The sequence below is a fragment of the Ischnura elegans genome, chromosome 5 (assembly GCF_921293095.1).
Source record: "Ischnura elegans chromosome 5, ioIscEleg1.1, whole genome shotgun sequence".
NCBI lineage: Eukaryota > Metazoa > Arthropoda > Insecta > Odonata > Coenagrionidae > Ischnura > Ischnura elegans.
In genome coordinates, this window is record NC_060250.1 from 57,876,391 (window position 1) to 57,893,629 (window position 17,239).

At 37.4% G+C, this 17,239-nt stretch overlaps 1 protein-coding gene across 6 annotated transcripts in view; it reads right to left on the bottom strand.

The window, feature by feature from the left end:
* Positions 1 to 1,216: 1,216 nt before the first annotated feature.
* LOC124158935 (broad-complex core protein-like) overlaps positions 1,217 to 17,239 on the bottom strand; it is a 351,886-nt gene continuing 335,863 nt past the window's right edge. For 4 of the 6 annotated variants that reach the window (XM_046534360.1, XM_046534366.1, XM_046534368.1 and 1 more), the window contains one exon: positions 3,173 to 3,799. In XM_046534360.1, the coding sequence (XP_046390316.1) occupies positions 3,267 to 3,799 (533 nt within the window). In that variant the 3' untranslated portion in view covers positions 3,173 to 3,266. Of the gene's footprint in view, positions 2,257 to 3,172; positions 3,800 to 9,759; positions 15,967 to 17,239 lie in introns of those variants that run through there. The other 2 variants (XM_046534363.1, XM_046534361.1) reach the window with 2 other exon arrangements.

A 17,239-nucleotide genomic window follows, 5' to 3' on the forward strand; every position in this document is an offset into this window, starting at 1 on the left:
CCAAAATTGATAAGCATTTCACGAATACGTTATGAAAATAAATGGGAAGAAAACCAAGATACGTACTTGTATGCAAAAGAGACAAAACTGTGGCAAACATTTGCCTCAAAGGAGAGAAATTGGAGCGAGTAGAGTCACTCACCTACCCTGGAAGCATCATTACCTTGGACAGTAGAGGCATGGCAGACATCAACCGTCAAATTGCCCAAGCTAAGGCAGTGTTCATGGCAAAGAGGCCATTACTATGATTAATAAGCATAAGACTGAACACCAGGAAACAGTACATGAAAATAAGGGTAGTAACACTCTATGTTTCAGAAACTTGGACGATTGGAAAAAGTGATCAGAGAAGAATAGAAGTTCTGGTGCTGGAGGAGGATACTGAAGATAAAATGGACGGATAGAGCAAGAGAAATAGGAGGTGTACAGGATTAGAGAAGAAAGGACTATGGATCACTGTACGCCGAAGAAGAACACGGCGGATTTCCCACATTTTGAAAAGATTTACATATTGATCAAGGTAGTAAAGAGGAGGTGCGGTAGACAAGAGAGGACTAATGAAGATCTTAAGAGAATGCAACAAATGAACTGGCTACAAGGACTATTGCTGAGTAGCAAAAGGATAACAATAATGGCAAAGGAAAGTCTCCAATATAGTGTGAGGAATATGTTATCAAGGATTTCAATGAGATCTTTGTTTTACATGTGCTAAAAGGATTGAATCACGGGAAAGCTGAAAAAAAACAATGAGCGATGCTAATTTTAGAACTAAAACATTCTATATTTGGGGGGGATTATAAGATAGAAAGAACACTCATTCATCAATACCTGACCCCAAGAGAGAATGTATCTCTGCTTATGCTCAGATTAGCTGGACTCCACTGTTCCAGTTCAAAAAGACCAATTTCTAGCTAGAATTTTTTCCTGTTAGTGGCAGCATAATGACAGTCGTATATAGCTACTTGACTGATTTAAACATAATTTTGTGAAACTGACAATTTTCACAACAAATATTTTAAACAATACAGCTTTTCCAGTTCATGGTGAAAATATTAATTCCATTCAATTGAACTTACTACAAATAATGAGAAAAATATAAATGGGTGCATTAAAAAAAAGTTGTAACAACATTGTTCTCACTTGGTGTTTTGTCACTAAACTGATTTCCAGCCTGTGTATTCCATTTTACCAAAAAGGGTTTATTTTTAAATCATGGTATTAAGCATACAAAAAACATGAAACTTGAAATGTGCTAAAAATGATGTAATTAAATTATTAACGGTTACTTTTATGTGATTTGAAGCTAGTAGGTCATACGACAATAAAATATGTTGGATCTGGAGTCAACCAAGCTTCACAGACGAATTTAGTGTTAAAATATACTTCCACCTAAATTATATTATTCAAAATGATATTAGCTAAGAAACACAAGCAGGCATAAAGGTTTGTGCTGACTACCACTAAGCTGCAGATTACCATCCAAATCAATGGGAAAAAAACTATTAATTCTATTTCAATCTTACCAGGACTCGATACCAAGGAAAACAATGGTACCATCACCAATTGAGCTCAATATAATCTGTTGGTTACTTAAAATGGATGGGAATTAAACGTATAATAATTTTCACTAATCCTTGGTAGGAGTGAGGATGCTGATCCTAAAATAGTTGCATTTGATAAGCGTATAGCTACAGAAAATCCAGTACCCTACGCAAAGCAATCATTTTTCCAGCTCTCACAAGGCCCTCCTGAGAGAGGTTAGACCCTTTTTCCATTTATATCACAATTGAAACTTCACCTTTAACATAATGAAGCACCAGGCATTGCTGTAAACTAGTACAGAAAGAGTTTGAAGGAACTTTTATGTTTTTCATCTCAGCCATTGACAATAACTACACTTATTATTCCACAAAATAAAGTAATATATAGTCTAAGAAAAATAACCATATTACCTTATTACAGAACATAAGTCCTGCCAAAGTGGATTTGGCTTATTTATGTATATGTACAATAAATCCTATTAACTTTCATTTCACCAGATAAAGAGGCAAGAAAAATTCCCTCTTTCATAAAATTCTATTGCTTTACCAAACTCCAAACAGAGATACCAAGGAGAGGGGTGGCCATACCTCCAAAACATAATGGGCAAGGCCCTCGAAACTATGATTTACTGCTTATTATATGATCTTCCTCCAACAATTTGTCTCCATGGCGTGACTTGTCCCTCCCTGTGGGCAGCCCAGACCAGGGATGTAACTAGAATTTAGGGAAGGTGGGGTTCATTTGAAGACAGGTTCTTTGTTAGAAATTTTTTCATGGGATGGAGGAATACATTTGGGGAGTGCTCATTTGGAGGGGGACAGAATATCCCGAGAATTTCAGAGTAGCGATACCTATTCCCTCAATCTCCCCTGCTGGCTATGGCCTTATTTAAAATTTTACAGGATGAATTTGAAGGGATTTCCTTTAAGATTGAACCCAGCAAAATTCCTGCGGATGGGATAAATATTTTGATACCAGAACCTTCTCTGGCTGAGGCCTAGCATGATTGAACAACAGAGGGAGGAGGAGGCCAAAATAAATATTAAGTATTTCAATGCAGTGAAACATCTGAAAATTACCAGATGGAAACAAGTTTCATGACTACACATGGCCCCATAACTTTGAAGCCCGAGTGTAACTCAGGATGCACATTTTTCCTTAAAAACTCCAACCTGCAGTGTTCAAGTCATAGAGGTTTAAATGAATATTGAATATTACCACTCATTGCTCTTGGGATTGAGCTCGTGTTGCGGCTGCAGGGATTCCTATCTTTCCTTTTGATGAATAGTGCTGCCACATGTAGCAGAGAAGTAAAGAATTTGGTCACTACGCTGTCCATTTGGGATTAGTATAACAGATGGAAAAAACCTCTAGTTTTCTAGACCAACATGATCACTAACATATGTGGGCTTCAAAGTGTCAAGGGCACTAAGGATAAAATCTGAAGGTATTCAGAAAAGCTTAAACAAATAATAAAATATAAATAGAAAGATTAAGATTACCACAGTTGTGACTAAATGCAAAGCCAAAAAACATAGATAAATAATGCTCTATGAAGTAAATTGGCCTTCAGTTGAGGAGGGAAATATATACGATCCACTTGACAGACAAGAGAAATATTTTTGGCTACAAGCAGTCAAAGCAAAATAAATATCTGTGTATACAATTCGTTAAAATAAATTTAAACTTTCAATAACATACACGATATAACACTTGGGGGATATTCAGAGTGGCTCGCTCTTTTTTGGGTTATGTGTAACATTTGCATACTCTAAGTTTTGAGGATGGGGCTGCGAGACATGGATACTCAAATTATCCCCAGGGCTATGAAAAATATTTCTCGAAGAACTGCACGGAGAGGAAGGATGAGGGTTGTTCGAATCAGAAATAGGGATGGATTTGTGAGAATGGTATGGGCCACCTACTGTCACAAGACTTATAACCGATCCTCCCTTTTCAACATCAACAACTTCTGGCAATAAATTACCTGCCTGATTTTTATGATAAGTATACCGGTGTTTCATCAAGCTGTTTCTGGAGCTATAAGCACGATTGCATGGTATACACCGAAATTCTGTCCCAGTGATAACATGCTTGTCTTCCATATGACGTCTCAGGCTGGATCTTGAACATAGGGCTTTGTTGCATAAATGGCAAACAAGCTCCTGATGACTGGCTGGGTGGAGATTGACATGCGGCGGTAGAACTGCTTGGATACTGGCAGGCAGATCAACTGCAACATGCTCTAAAGTCAAATCTGAAATCAATGAGAAGAGCATAGTCTAGTACCAATTTATGCACTGCTGATTTAAAAAAAATTGACGATAACAAATTATAATTATATTGCATAACACAAATATGTAATTTTATTGATCTTTATAGAGGCTTCCCAAGCATAAAAATTGACTACATAGATATGTGTTCAGAGTTCAAATCCAAGGGTGATACCAACTTTAACTATTAATTAGGTATAACTGTAACTTACACAGTTTCACAAAAATGCAGTTTCAGTGCCTTAAATCAATTGATAACCAATTGATTTAGGGTGAGATTTAACCTAATACAATAAACTATTCCTGGGAGCTATACACTGAGAGCATTTTCTGTACGGACACTGTGAAGAATTAATGTGTGAAGACTATCAATCCAGGCAGTGGCATAGCTAGGAATATGCTTTGGGGGGATGGGATGGCCTGGGGTGGCACTCCTTCCTCCAGGCACAGGGGGGGGGGGGGGGGGGAGGGAGAGGTGGTCCGAGGAGGTAGAGGAGGAAAATTAAAAAAAAAATGACATGCCTGGAAACACATTTTACATCATTTTGGCACTAAATATTTAAATCTTAGCCGATACAGTTATTACATGTCAAAACTAAAAAATAGTTTTAAATCATTTTTTTATTTCTCTGAGGTTTTGGGGGTGATATATCCCTTTACCCCCCCCCATAGTTATGCCACTTAACACGTTGACTGCCATGCCAGTCATAATGACCGGAGTCGAGTGGCTCCTGTCACGCCACGCTGGTCATACTGACCGGCCTCCGAGGGACTGTTTCAAAGTGGATTTCTGACGCCGGAGTGACCAGAATCTCGTGTTAACGTATGGGCCATGATCGTTGTGGCATCAGAATATAAATATTTATTTTAAAGTAAAGTACAAAATCACATTTAATGTTTTATGATCCGGGAATAGTTAAGGGAATGAAAAACACTAATGGCGTCAGAGGAAATATCTACTAAAAACATCATGGCGGTCAACGTGTTAATCCAGAGGTGCTGGGAGCCATAGGCTACAGGACTACATACGACCGGTAGGCCCTCATTGCATACAAAACTTCTAAAGGATAAATGGGGTGCAGGCCCCAGGGTTTTCTTCCCTTCTCAGCAGGCCAGTACCATCCGCCCCAAAATAAATGAATGTGTAAATGTAAAAAATGTTACAGGATAAGTCATTAAAAGTCGCATTAACCACCCTTAGATACTATTATTTATGTACTGCAACACTTGTTGAATATGGAAATTTCTGCTGGGAAATTCTATAGTGTTTCTAAATGTATTCAAACCAGATGATTAAAAGAACTATGTATTCTCAATATTCAATTTTCTCACCATCAATTAAAAATATCCCTAAACAGTTTCTGCCCCATTATTCTTGCAACAAGTTTCTCAATAATTCATCCATCGTCATTGTTGTAACTTCCCACAGTTCATCAAGTTGGCACTACTGCCATCAAGGGAGCATTGGCGTAACAAGGGAGGCAAAAACAAAATAGAAAATAATATAAGGGCACTGGAGTAAAGGTGGTCACCGATTATGACCATATGTTTGCCCACGCCTGCAAACACTCGGCATCCAGATTTGCAGGGTGGGCGGCATTGGTTGAGGTCAGTAGATCCATGGAGCAGACTCTGTAAAAAGTTTGGGAAACTACTATTGGGCTACAGAGCAAATTGACACTATTGCCATGAGTAACTGAGGTTGTTCGCTCTATCTTCTATGGCCACTTTACAAAGAGTGCCCATAAGATATCGAGACTATGGCGGAGCTCTTAGCTCAAGCACTGTCACCAAGGTCAGCTACCTGGCTGAGGTCGTTGCCCTGGGACCCTAAGGTCCCTGCCACAGAACCTAGCACCAGGAAGGCTCAACAAGAGAGAGACGATGATGACAGGGCAACGGAGAAGGACTTCCACAATGCGAACATTGCCATTGACCGCCTGAAACCTGCCTACATCATCTCTGAGGAGCCAATCATCCCTGAGGAAAGGAGCGAAATCCTCATCCCGACCACCACGAGACAGCCATAGCCCAGGTGTTGCCATCCACCAACATCCCACCAGCTGATGGCCCAACTATTACACCTGCAGCTCAAGGGGCAGAACATATGCTGCCAAGCAGCCGCCCTAAGGGATCCACCCGTTTCCCTCAGCATCTGTTGGATTACCAACTCTAACCTTTCCCAATTTTTTTTCCTCCAAAAATTTGCCAATTTTCTGCCTTTTTCTTTCTTTTCCCTTTTTCTTCTTCTCTATGATAGGGTACCTCACTGCCACTGGTGATATGGCAGGGCTCTTAGTTTCAAGCGCTGTCACCAAGGCCAGCAACCTGGCTGAGGTTGTTGCCCTGGGACCACGAGGTCCCTGCCGCTGCCACCAGGGTACAGGGAACCTAGCACCTGGAAGGCACGGCGAGAGAGAGATGCTGACGACAGGGCAACGGAGGACTTCCACGCATGAGACACATAGAGCATCTGTATCGCAAACCATTGTAATAAACATGGTCGAATTTACTTTTGTGTAATTCATTGAAGTATGGATAATTACTGGATTAACCCTACACAGCAGTTCATTTTGAATCTATGATCAGCTACAATGTAAAACCTTTCCCTGTCCCTAAAATGCACCATACAAAATTTCCATTACTCACAATTATGCTTGAAGTTGTCTTCTGAGAGCTTATTTATCACCTCTGCCACTTTTCTTGCACAGCTTCTATAGCTTGCCCTGGCCCATTTAATGCATTTGTTCCACCACAGGAAGAAGGTATATGTATCAACATGTAATATTAGACAAATGAAGGGGGTGGTGTAAACCTGGGATGTTGTGCTTTGCTAGAAATGTCTTAAGAGACATTGAAAAATGAGCTGGCATTCTGTCTTGACAGGGAACCCATGCAAGTCTTATTCTTCCAAAATTTGTATCCACTCACTTTATCATACGGGTGAACAAAACGTTGATGTTGATTCATGGTTTGACCTTGTAGAAGAAATGGTTTGCACACAATACCAATAATATCTTTATTTTTTGATATTTTCATCATATTTTTAATGTGGAGTGATAACTCCATTAAGAATCATTTTTAATCAATTCCCAGCCACAAGGTCAATGGGTTTATAAATGCCGACGCTTCTGTATAGCTAAGTCTGCCACTAACTCCAAAGAAATTTTTTGAACGTGTAAGAATAACATATAAGTTTCACAATTGTTGTTTTGTGCCCCTAGGACCATGACAGACTTAGCAACAGAAATTTTGTCATGTATATATTTTAGCCTGTTGACCAGTTTTGAAGCCCGAGGAAACCTCAATGATAAGGAATAATATCTTCTATAGAAATGAAAGCCAATCAGACATGCTAGTTTGTACTTATGCAAGGCACTGTAATCAAAATAGAAGGCTTAACAAGATACATCTATCAGTCTTGCATCTTTACCACTCATGTTTGTGTATCTCATCCATCATTTTAAAGCCACACCATGTATTCATTACCTGTTTTTTCCTTAGCACCTCTTTCATTAGGTCAGATTTGTGCACAAGAGGTTCTTCTTAGAAATTCTACACCAAGGAATCAATGAATATAATCTGCAAAGACTGAAATGTGATTATGAAGAACCTCGCTGGTACAACCATATGTTACGAGAGACCTCCAGAAATAGATAAAACTGTACAACCTGGTCATTAAGTCCATCACCAAAAGTCCAAGCCAAATAATTCTTGATGGGAATATCTTGAATATAGATAGTTTCTCACGGCAAAACCTTATGAACTGCACACAATACTCCTCTGAACGCATGAGGATGTGTCATGGGAATGAAGAGATTATCATATCCCATCTCGTTTCACAAGAATTTCTTGTTATACAGTCTTTCAATACTTTCAGAGATGAGAGTCACCAATTTCATACGACACATTTGCTAAATATTTATTTCAAGTATTCACATCACGTCCATCATGCCATGAGGTACACTGCTTTCTATCACTATTAGCAAGAAGTTAAAACAACCCAGCAGTTATGCCCAAAATTTTCCCAAGACATAAATGTCTCTGTTTTAAGGATTACTTGATTCATAAAATATCTTGCTAAATTAAATTATTTTGCTACAGTCTTAAAAAATCAATACTCAAAAATACTAAGGTCTGACTAAGGGGCAGATATATTGAACACTTGGGCCTTTAGACCAAAATAATAGCAGATAAATTGGCCATTTGGGATAAGGGTTATGCTCAAATTATACTCAAGCGTTAAAAATAATTAAAATTAGACGATTAGACAAAGCCACACATCCAAAGTTCCAAACAAACACTAACTCTTATACAAGCTTTTCTGAAAAATAACAAATAACTGAGAAATCTACAATTAGCCAGTTTTTCATTATTCTTAAAATAGTCGGGAGGCACTGAGTTTACCTCTACTTTTATGATTGGGTTCATGGTTGAATGCCAGCAGGGCATATTAACCCTCTGGTGGGAGCATCATGCCAGTAGGGTAGTTTCCTTCATCAAAGAAAACGAAAGGCATTAATTGCGATTTGTCACCCACCATTAGTGTTTTCAAAACTCAAATTTTTTTGGTTTTATAAATCCCAGATTAGACTAATGTTAATGGTAAATTTTGACCTCATCATGGGCACACCCAGCGTGGGTCAACTGCCCCCCCCTCCCCCCTAGAAGCAAAAATTGCAAATTTCTTTAAGGAAAATAATATTTTTTCAAGCAAATAATTTTAAAAACTAATAAAGAGCTGTTACAGTTTCCTTAAAATGTTGATTTAATTCACCTTTTCCATGCTTAAATCTTACCTACAAACTTGAACAAGCATGGCTTGCCTCCCCCCCCCCTAGTTTTGATCCTGGGTACACCCTTGAACCTCATTTGAAAAAGGCTAGATTGGCACCCATGCAATGCGTCACAGGGACCTAGATGCTTTACGAGTAGTTGGGAGTTTTAAATCGTCTGTGATTACCAATGCATGCATGAGGCACAGAGCTCAGGGAAACATCTCTTAGTAATTACCTATTTAAATTGCCTTTGGTCGGAAAGTTTCCTTAGTTTGGTAGGGTATTAACAATCCTTATTTAAGCCAAGCTCTACCTGCTAGCTGGGTACTCTAGCTGCTACCTGCTAGCAGCCTCCATCGTAGCAGCACTCATAGCATCACACAAGGTGGTCTCACACGGTGGCAACCGGAACCAGAATGATGCCACTCGGGCTTTCCCCAGCATTCATACTTAGATGTCGCATTTTCGTGAGCTCGAAAATTTTCATTTTCATTTAATCGCAAAAAATAGATATCGTTATTTAAAAATCTAAAAGCATGAAATACGTACTCCAGGACTAATAATCTTTCGACTAAGGCAATAATAAAATAAGAAGCCATCCTATTGATGCAATTGGACGTGTACACTCAGTGCAGCCTGATGCAGCTGTTCAACATGAGCTTAAATAATAGGAAACTTTACTAACACCGATTTGATGAGGATGACTAGTTCAGATGCATTAATAAGAATATAACCAAGAGATACAAAGCAAGGTGCACTAACTGCAGCTGTGCTCACCTTAGCCTCCTACCACAAGGATCACGCCAAAGTGTGACAACTCAAATTTGCTCGTCCAACCAGAACGATGCGATATTCAGCACATAACAACTGCTACATGTTCCACACACAGTGAAAAACACACATAGTTTAACTTTAAGAGGGAGGTCGCCCCACCATTTTTTTTTGATAGTCAAGAAATGTTGTGCAGGATGAAGTGTAGCTCCTCATAAGGGTTTTGAATTGGAAGAAAAGCACCGTAAAGGAATAAGACAGTAGAAATCATTCAAAAACTGAAAAAGAAATATGCGGCGGAACAACTTACCTTCGTAACACATTAATAATGAAAGGAAATAGGAAAGGGAGCCCTTGTATTAAGCCATTGAATTGAACAAGAATACTACCCATCCTTAGTTTGAGATGAACAGATTTATTTCACGAACTATTAAGCCATTACACTGATTTGAAAAAGGAGCAGTTAGGGCCACATTTGCCCTGAATACCACCTGAACGATAACAACGCCTACTTCCACCGGACCTGCTCAAAAGGAAGGCAAACTCCACACCAATTTCTTGCAAAGACACAAACTTCTAATCAGTAGTTAAATCCACTTTTCAACAATAATATTAAGATTGTATGTAAAAATTATTCAGACAGACTTTTAAAAATTGGAGGGGTGAGGAGGGGGGGAAGAGGTGTAGAGGGGTCGAGAGAGATACTGGAACATAACAAATTAGTTGAGGGCTCTGAGGTAGGTGTATAAGTTGTTCTCTAGTAGACACTCTTGTATGGAAAAATCTCAAAATACCTCAAAGTTGGTTGGGATATGAATACATTTTTGTTTTTTTTTCATTACGACTGCAATCTATGACATACCAAAATAATACAACTTTGCCAAAGTATTACCAAAAAAGGAATACAAAATTTTCTTTGAGAAAAACATAGGCATTTTTGTATGTACAAAGCTCATACTACAAAAATAAAATATTGTCATAAAATTGGTTTTGTTTCATTCTTTCACAAGTTTTGAGAATTTTTCTGTCGTTAAAAAAGATGGATTAAAAACCTTTTCCTTTTAAATGCCAACTTTTCGCTTAGTATCATACTGACGAAATGTTTTTTTTTTAAATGCCAAAATAATCAGATATGCAGAAGAATCCACAAAAGGAATAATGAGGGGCTTATACTCTAATACATAAACAACAGAACTGTACAGACAACAGTGCATATATTAGAACTCAGTTATAGCACATGCGATGGATGCTCCATTACTCAACACTCTGTTTACAATCAGACTGACCACCAGCCCATGTCAGTACTTACATGAAAAATTAAGAAACTGAGAAAACTCTCTCTAAAAGAGGATGAAAAAACAACGAGAACATGTCACAGAACTTAAATAAAGACAGATCAGAGATTTTTACAAAGTGAATCCAAAGAGTAACCCTGAGTCAAGAGCCTCCAATGTTACTTTAGGAACAAAAGTAGACAAGGTGGATACATTACAAACAAAACACCCACTACAATAACATGATGTACAAGTACCAAGAAATGAGTGCCAAGGAAGGCTTCTCTTTTGCCTCGTACTTGCATCAGGAGGTATATCTTCAATTACATTCTATTGAACAAGCAGTACAGTAAACATACATATCTGACTGATTTGATTTTAAAGGAGAGATGTACACATGTTAAAATATTGTTTATCATAGTTATGTTATTGCTATTGCACCTTCATGTGGAACAAGCAATACAAGAAACAACCTGATATATTCCTGATAAAATTAAATTGCACGAACAATGCATGAATAGTTGGCTACAGTTGTACGAAGATACAAGACAATTTTCCTAAAAAAAGTGCAAAAGAACATTGCACTCGTCCTGAGATTAATAAAATATGCAGTTTTTCATTTGGTTAAAATAATATGTTTGTCCCCTGATGGAATGTATTAACATATGGCATTAAAATCTTCTCCTGACTTCACAGAGGTATCGTCATTGTTTTAAAAATTGGTTGATCAGTCTGAGTTTAGCAATTAAACAGATTCACATGACACTTGTACTTATCAAATATAACTGTGTTCTTATAGCACTCAGAGAAGCTGAATCGGTTCACTCAATCCTGTAAAGACTATCTCCATTTGTTCCATAAACAGAAACATGAGGGGACAGCTTTAGCTTCAAAAATCTACAAGCATAAACATAAAGCCCAATCAGCTACAGATCTTATTTTCAATACATTTTCACTACCCTCCGCACAACATGAAATTATTGAGAATGACTTATCTTCTTCACTCCTCCAAGCCAACAGACTCCAAATTACATGTACATTGATATGTTAAACCCTCTGAGGAAACAACCATCATTAAAACTCCATTGTTCCATGACAAAGCTCATTAAATTTGATGAATTATACGATATTTGTATATGATGCATGAGTGGCCATCCTATGAGTTTTTTTAAAAAACACACCAACTGTAAAATTATCCCTCTTTTTTTTTATTAGACAAAAATTGGAAAAGCAGTAACTGCTCTGTTGTATAAGATGTATTCCTGAAGATGAAAATATTTACCCATGGTGTTGAAAATTTTAACAATTCTCACTAACAATTGCACCTGGAAATTTATCGAAAATGTGAGCAATACATGCAGTTTATAACTGCCAACTGCTCATCTACTTAAAATTGAAAGCCAGGCTTTCCAATAATAATAAATATACTTTCTTTTTAAAACCACAACATCTTTTCTCATACTTAAATATGGAATTAGTAGCTGAAATAGTAAACAAATACTTTCCAACACATAAAAAAACCAATTCCATACAAATTTACTTTATAAAAACCAAGATCCATCTACAAACAGTAAATGAAACTTCTTTGGTGCAAAATCACAACAACAAAAACAATATAAACCAAATTCGTAAGGCATTTGCATCAGTTTCCTCGAATTATATGAATATATATTTTATAAAAATCAACCTTGGCATTGGACAATTTTTCAGTTCTCAATGCAAATATTTGTAGCTCATTTACAAATTCACGGGGGGTCACACTCACTCACACTGGTTTGTTGTTGCATGATGGTTGTTGTAACGACAATGTAAAATTGAATATGTATTATTATTAAGATGTGTATATATATATTTATATTTATATATTTATATTATTTAAACTGATGTGCTGACAAACCTGAAGTGTTCAACCATTATGTGGCATACATATCTACTACAGTTAACTGCTATAATAATATATGGTCAACCTGGTAATCTAGACTGATTTATGATACCTGAATACTTAATGTGGATACATAAGTTTCTGCAAAGTTAATTATTATTTGGATAATGGGAGGTCAGTTCGTCAAACACCCGCAAAGTTCCTGTTAAAATATATGTTAAAAAACAGATGCATCGTGTGATAGAAGAAGACGGTATTGTGAAGTTCCTTGGCACTGAAATAAGGGTATGCATCCAGGACACACACACAATAATTAACAACTGCAAAGTTTAAAAAAAACACCTAAACAACTTTGGAGAACATTACATTTTAGACATTTATGTAATCACTATCAAGGCATAAAATTCCTTGATTAATAAAAAATTGCAGCTACCACAAAGTACGAGTAATAAAAAAATCACTTCATATTGATTGGAATGAAAACTTGTAAAAAAGATGTGATGTATTCTAAGGACCAATATTTCTGTACATAAAATACATATGAAAAACTCTCTGATGATATAAGTGATGTGTAATATTACGTCACAAAAACATGTACTATATTAATTTTTTTATTTTACACAATAAGTCCGAGAGCATTATTCAGCTTATTAGATCATCTATACTACGATTATATTTGTACTTGTGTAATGTCATCTGAGTTCTCAAACCTGAATGTGTAGCAAAAAAATGAGGTCCTATATATTAAGTAAGATATCTCCATGAGTTTTTTTGTGCTTAAAAGTTGTCCAAGAACCATAAAACCCGTTAAAACAGAGTTATGCCCGTGTACTGCGTATTTTTTTTCTATTTCTTATGTATGTGAAATCCATTGTCCTATTCACCATGATTTGTACATGGACAATACTGAACATAACTGTGATTGTATATTGATTCGCTGGACAAAAAAAGTTATGGACAATTCTCAAAGGCCTTCAGACCTCTATGACCAAAACTTATAAGCAAATGAGGTTGGAGAAAAAGAACAAGGGGAACCCAAACGCATAGAGTCTACACATACCCCTAAACCCTTTCTGTTGGTTCCACCTGGTTCACAATTCTTCTGATGAACAAACGGTGTTCAATGTATTTCTTAAGAATACACTATGTTAAAAATACTTTAGTGGGAATCATTACTTGGGTGGGGCGTGGGGGAAAAACCCTCAGCTTCATTATTGCCATGAAGCACTTGTGGTATTTCTTTCGAGAAGCTGGTCAATTTTTAGTACCTTAAAAGTCTTTTAAAGGCATCTTCTCATTACAAAGTAATATTTTAAAAATAAATATATGAAATTTAGAAAAAAATTTTTTTTAGGCACATTGACGTTGGATGGCTGGATGGTTGCTTTGATCTGCCCAGCCAAGAATGGTCCATAGGCAGCACTTCTTTGTTTGTCTTTCCCACCCCACATTTTATAAGTCTTGACTAACAAAAAACATTCTCATGTTCCCACTAAGCTTAGATATCCAAGCCAGGACTTCATATGAAACAAGTGACTACTGAGTTAGCAGCATTAACTGTGTTGACTCTAGGGATGTTACTGTTTTTTTCTTAACTGTCCATTGATGACTTTAAAAAAATGGCAAGGATCTTAATCCTTTTTTTTTGAGGTCCCAAAAAGTGATGCAGTAAGTGAAATATTGACTCAAACCAAAAAGCCTCACCTCTAGAACTCACTCCTCTCAAAATGGTGGCCTGACAAGTAAGGCACAACTTTAATGGCTTCGTGACAACACTATTAACTCACAAATGTCTATTTAGAGCATGTATACTGACAAAATATTTTCTTACTTTCAGACAAGATAATGATGCCCGAAAGCAAATTTCTAAGACTTTTGGCCATATTCAATTGGAAATGACTGATGACCTTAATAAAAAACACCATCCCTAGATGGACACAGATGCAAATTCTTTTCCTTGAGTTGTAGAAAGGTCTGACAACCAATATTTGCCCATAAATAGCAAGATGTACCAATTTTATGGAAACAATTACTTAAATATTCCATAGACATGCGTAATAGTAAATGCTTCAAGACTACAGTCAAGTTTCCTATTAGGGTGAAAATCAAAAGAAACTAAACATGTAACTACATGAAAAAAACTCAAATCAATATTTTTAAGTGTTCAAAAAAGGATAACATACTGAGAAAGCAAAAGGCAAAATATATGTGAGGTTCCCACCATAGCAGCAGCAAAGAAGCAAGGCATGCAGTAAGAAAGATAAGCAATGAGGTCAACTGAGCATCAACTCATATAAGTTGAACAAAAAAAAATCGATAAAAGAAAAAGGTTGTTGCATGCATATCCAGATGGCTCAAATAAAAATAAAAGCTTATGTAACAAGCCCCAAACCCACTTTGAGAGCCCTGCAGAAGGAAACTGAAGTGAAGCCTTTTAAATACAGCTCAGCCTTTCATACAATGACACGATACACACAACCACACACACTCAAAATTTTAGAGCATGATTGAATGCATAAGCAAATAAATGCACCATAAAAACATGCTCCACATCTCTCGATAACACACTCACACTCACAGTCAACGTAACATCCTATTCGTGCACACAAATTGGGATAACCACAACATTAATCTTCATCAAAGCAGGCAACCAGCTTTAAACACTTCTAACACCCAGAAAGTCTTATAGCCATATTACATCTAAGGTTTTGCTTAGAAAAACCAACATTAACATCTTTCCAACTCAACCAAATCGTCCACTTCTATCAACGCCAAACATCTTGGTATAACCACATCATATGTTCAGAACCAACTTGGCACGACATGAGCCAAAGAGACCAGCTTTGTTCACCTTCTATCAGTAAATCTTGATAAATTTACACAATTTAAATATTAACGTATAACGCTTAGGCTTGGCTACTGGCTTCATATTCCAGGCTCCCTGGGGTTCTCTACAAGATGTTTCGGCAGCACGGGTGCTAGCCCCTCTAACAATTTACTCCTCCGTCGCAGAACATGCATGCCACGATGCTGCAGACTTTTGTGCGTCGTGAGGGAGTTCTTGGTGCGGTACGACCGATGGCAGAACTCGCAACGGTGAAGGGTGTCGGAAGGCTGGTGCCGGTCTTTGAAATGCCTCTTGAGCGAGTAATAGCAGCTGAAGTTGCGGTGGCAATACGGACACTCTTGGGGCTCGTTCATGCCGTTAGTTGGGGGGGGCATTGCACAGTCCTTAAGCTCCCTCTCGCTTGCTCGCGGACTCGTTAATCCTTCCAGAGATCTGCCATTGGTACTCAACATCTGGTGGTTGGTTGCCATGGCAGGAGAGATCGAACTCTGGGAATTGGAAGGGGCCACGGACACATCAGTTATCTGATGTTGTGAGCGCTGCTCGTGATGGAGGAAATGAGCTTGATGATGACGCTGTTGTGGTATCCCGTGCATGCCTGCAAGTATGACAGATAGAAAGGAATGGACGGTATGGAAGTGTAAAAGCCAATCGCATGCTTTCTTTTTTTATAACCACTATTATGCAAGTAATGTTAAGATATTTCCTTTTGAAAATATATACAATGAGGTACGTCTGTGATGTGAAAAAGTGGCACCAATAAGAACTCGTGCCTTGGAAGCAAAGGGATACTTTCATCCCAAGGGATTGGTGAGAAAAAAATGACTATGTCCAGTTTAGCAAAGAATGGAAACCTCAGGTCAGCTGCTGTGTACTTGAAAATGGTCCGAGATATTTTAGCCAGGGGCGACAATGACTACTGATGAGAATGAATACAAGCTATACACATTTCTTAACAATGAACCGTTTGGAATAACAACAAATATTGGACATCAAACTTCATAATAGACATGAAGGGTGAATGAAGAAGAAACATGTCCCAATCCTGTGGTACAAATTACCAACACAGCAAGATGTGGAAAACTGAATTACACAATGTCGACCTGAGGGAAACCATTTAAATGTATTTGTGACTTATCACAAATAATGGAAAAAATATGAAATGACTTTTTATAACTTTTCAAATAAGGCAGGAGAGATGACATGAGCTACATTAGAACATAGGGTGAGAATGGCCCAAAAAGAGAAATAAAAAATTAGCAGGAGATTTCAGATGCAAGAGAGAGGAACATCAAGTACAGAAGAAAAGATATCAACAACTTGAAATATAAATCCAACTCACAGACACACAGTGAATGGAAACAGAGACCTCTCACAGCTACTGAGTCACCACTAAGTCATGACTTCCATCGATAACAACCAATCAGTTAACATAATCCTTCCATTTCAATGAAGGACATTCCCATTGCAGTTTTATTTAAATTACAGAACATCAAAACAGCAAAAATGTACGAACACATCACAGAATTAACCAAATCACACTTTTATACCACAAACAGCATTTTCATAATACTTTTTGTTAGTAATCAACCCTCAACCTACAGTACACGAGTGTATAATGAGAACTTGAGAAAATGTAACCAAGACACATGAGAATGTGCATGCCACACCTCCCTATGATGCATGTCGGGTTGAGGAATTCAGTCAGGTACAACTATGTCAACAAGCCTGTACTCTAACATGTCGATCAACACATTTATAAATTGAAAAGTAAGGATAATGCAAAGGAGAGAGAGAGATATATATACTTATATAGAGAGCAAAATAAAACCCTTGGAAAAAGTTATGTGAAATGCATATGTGATGGAGAA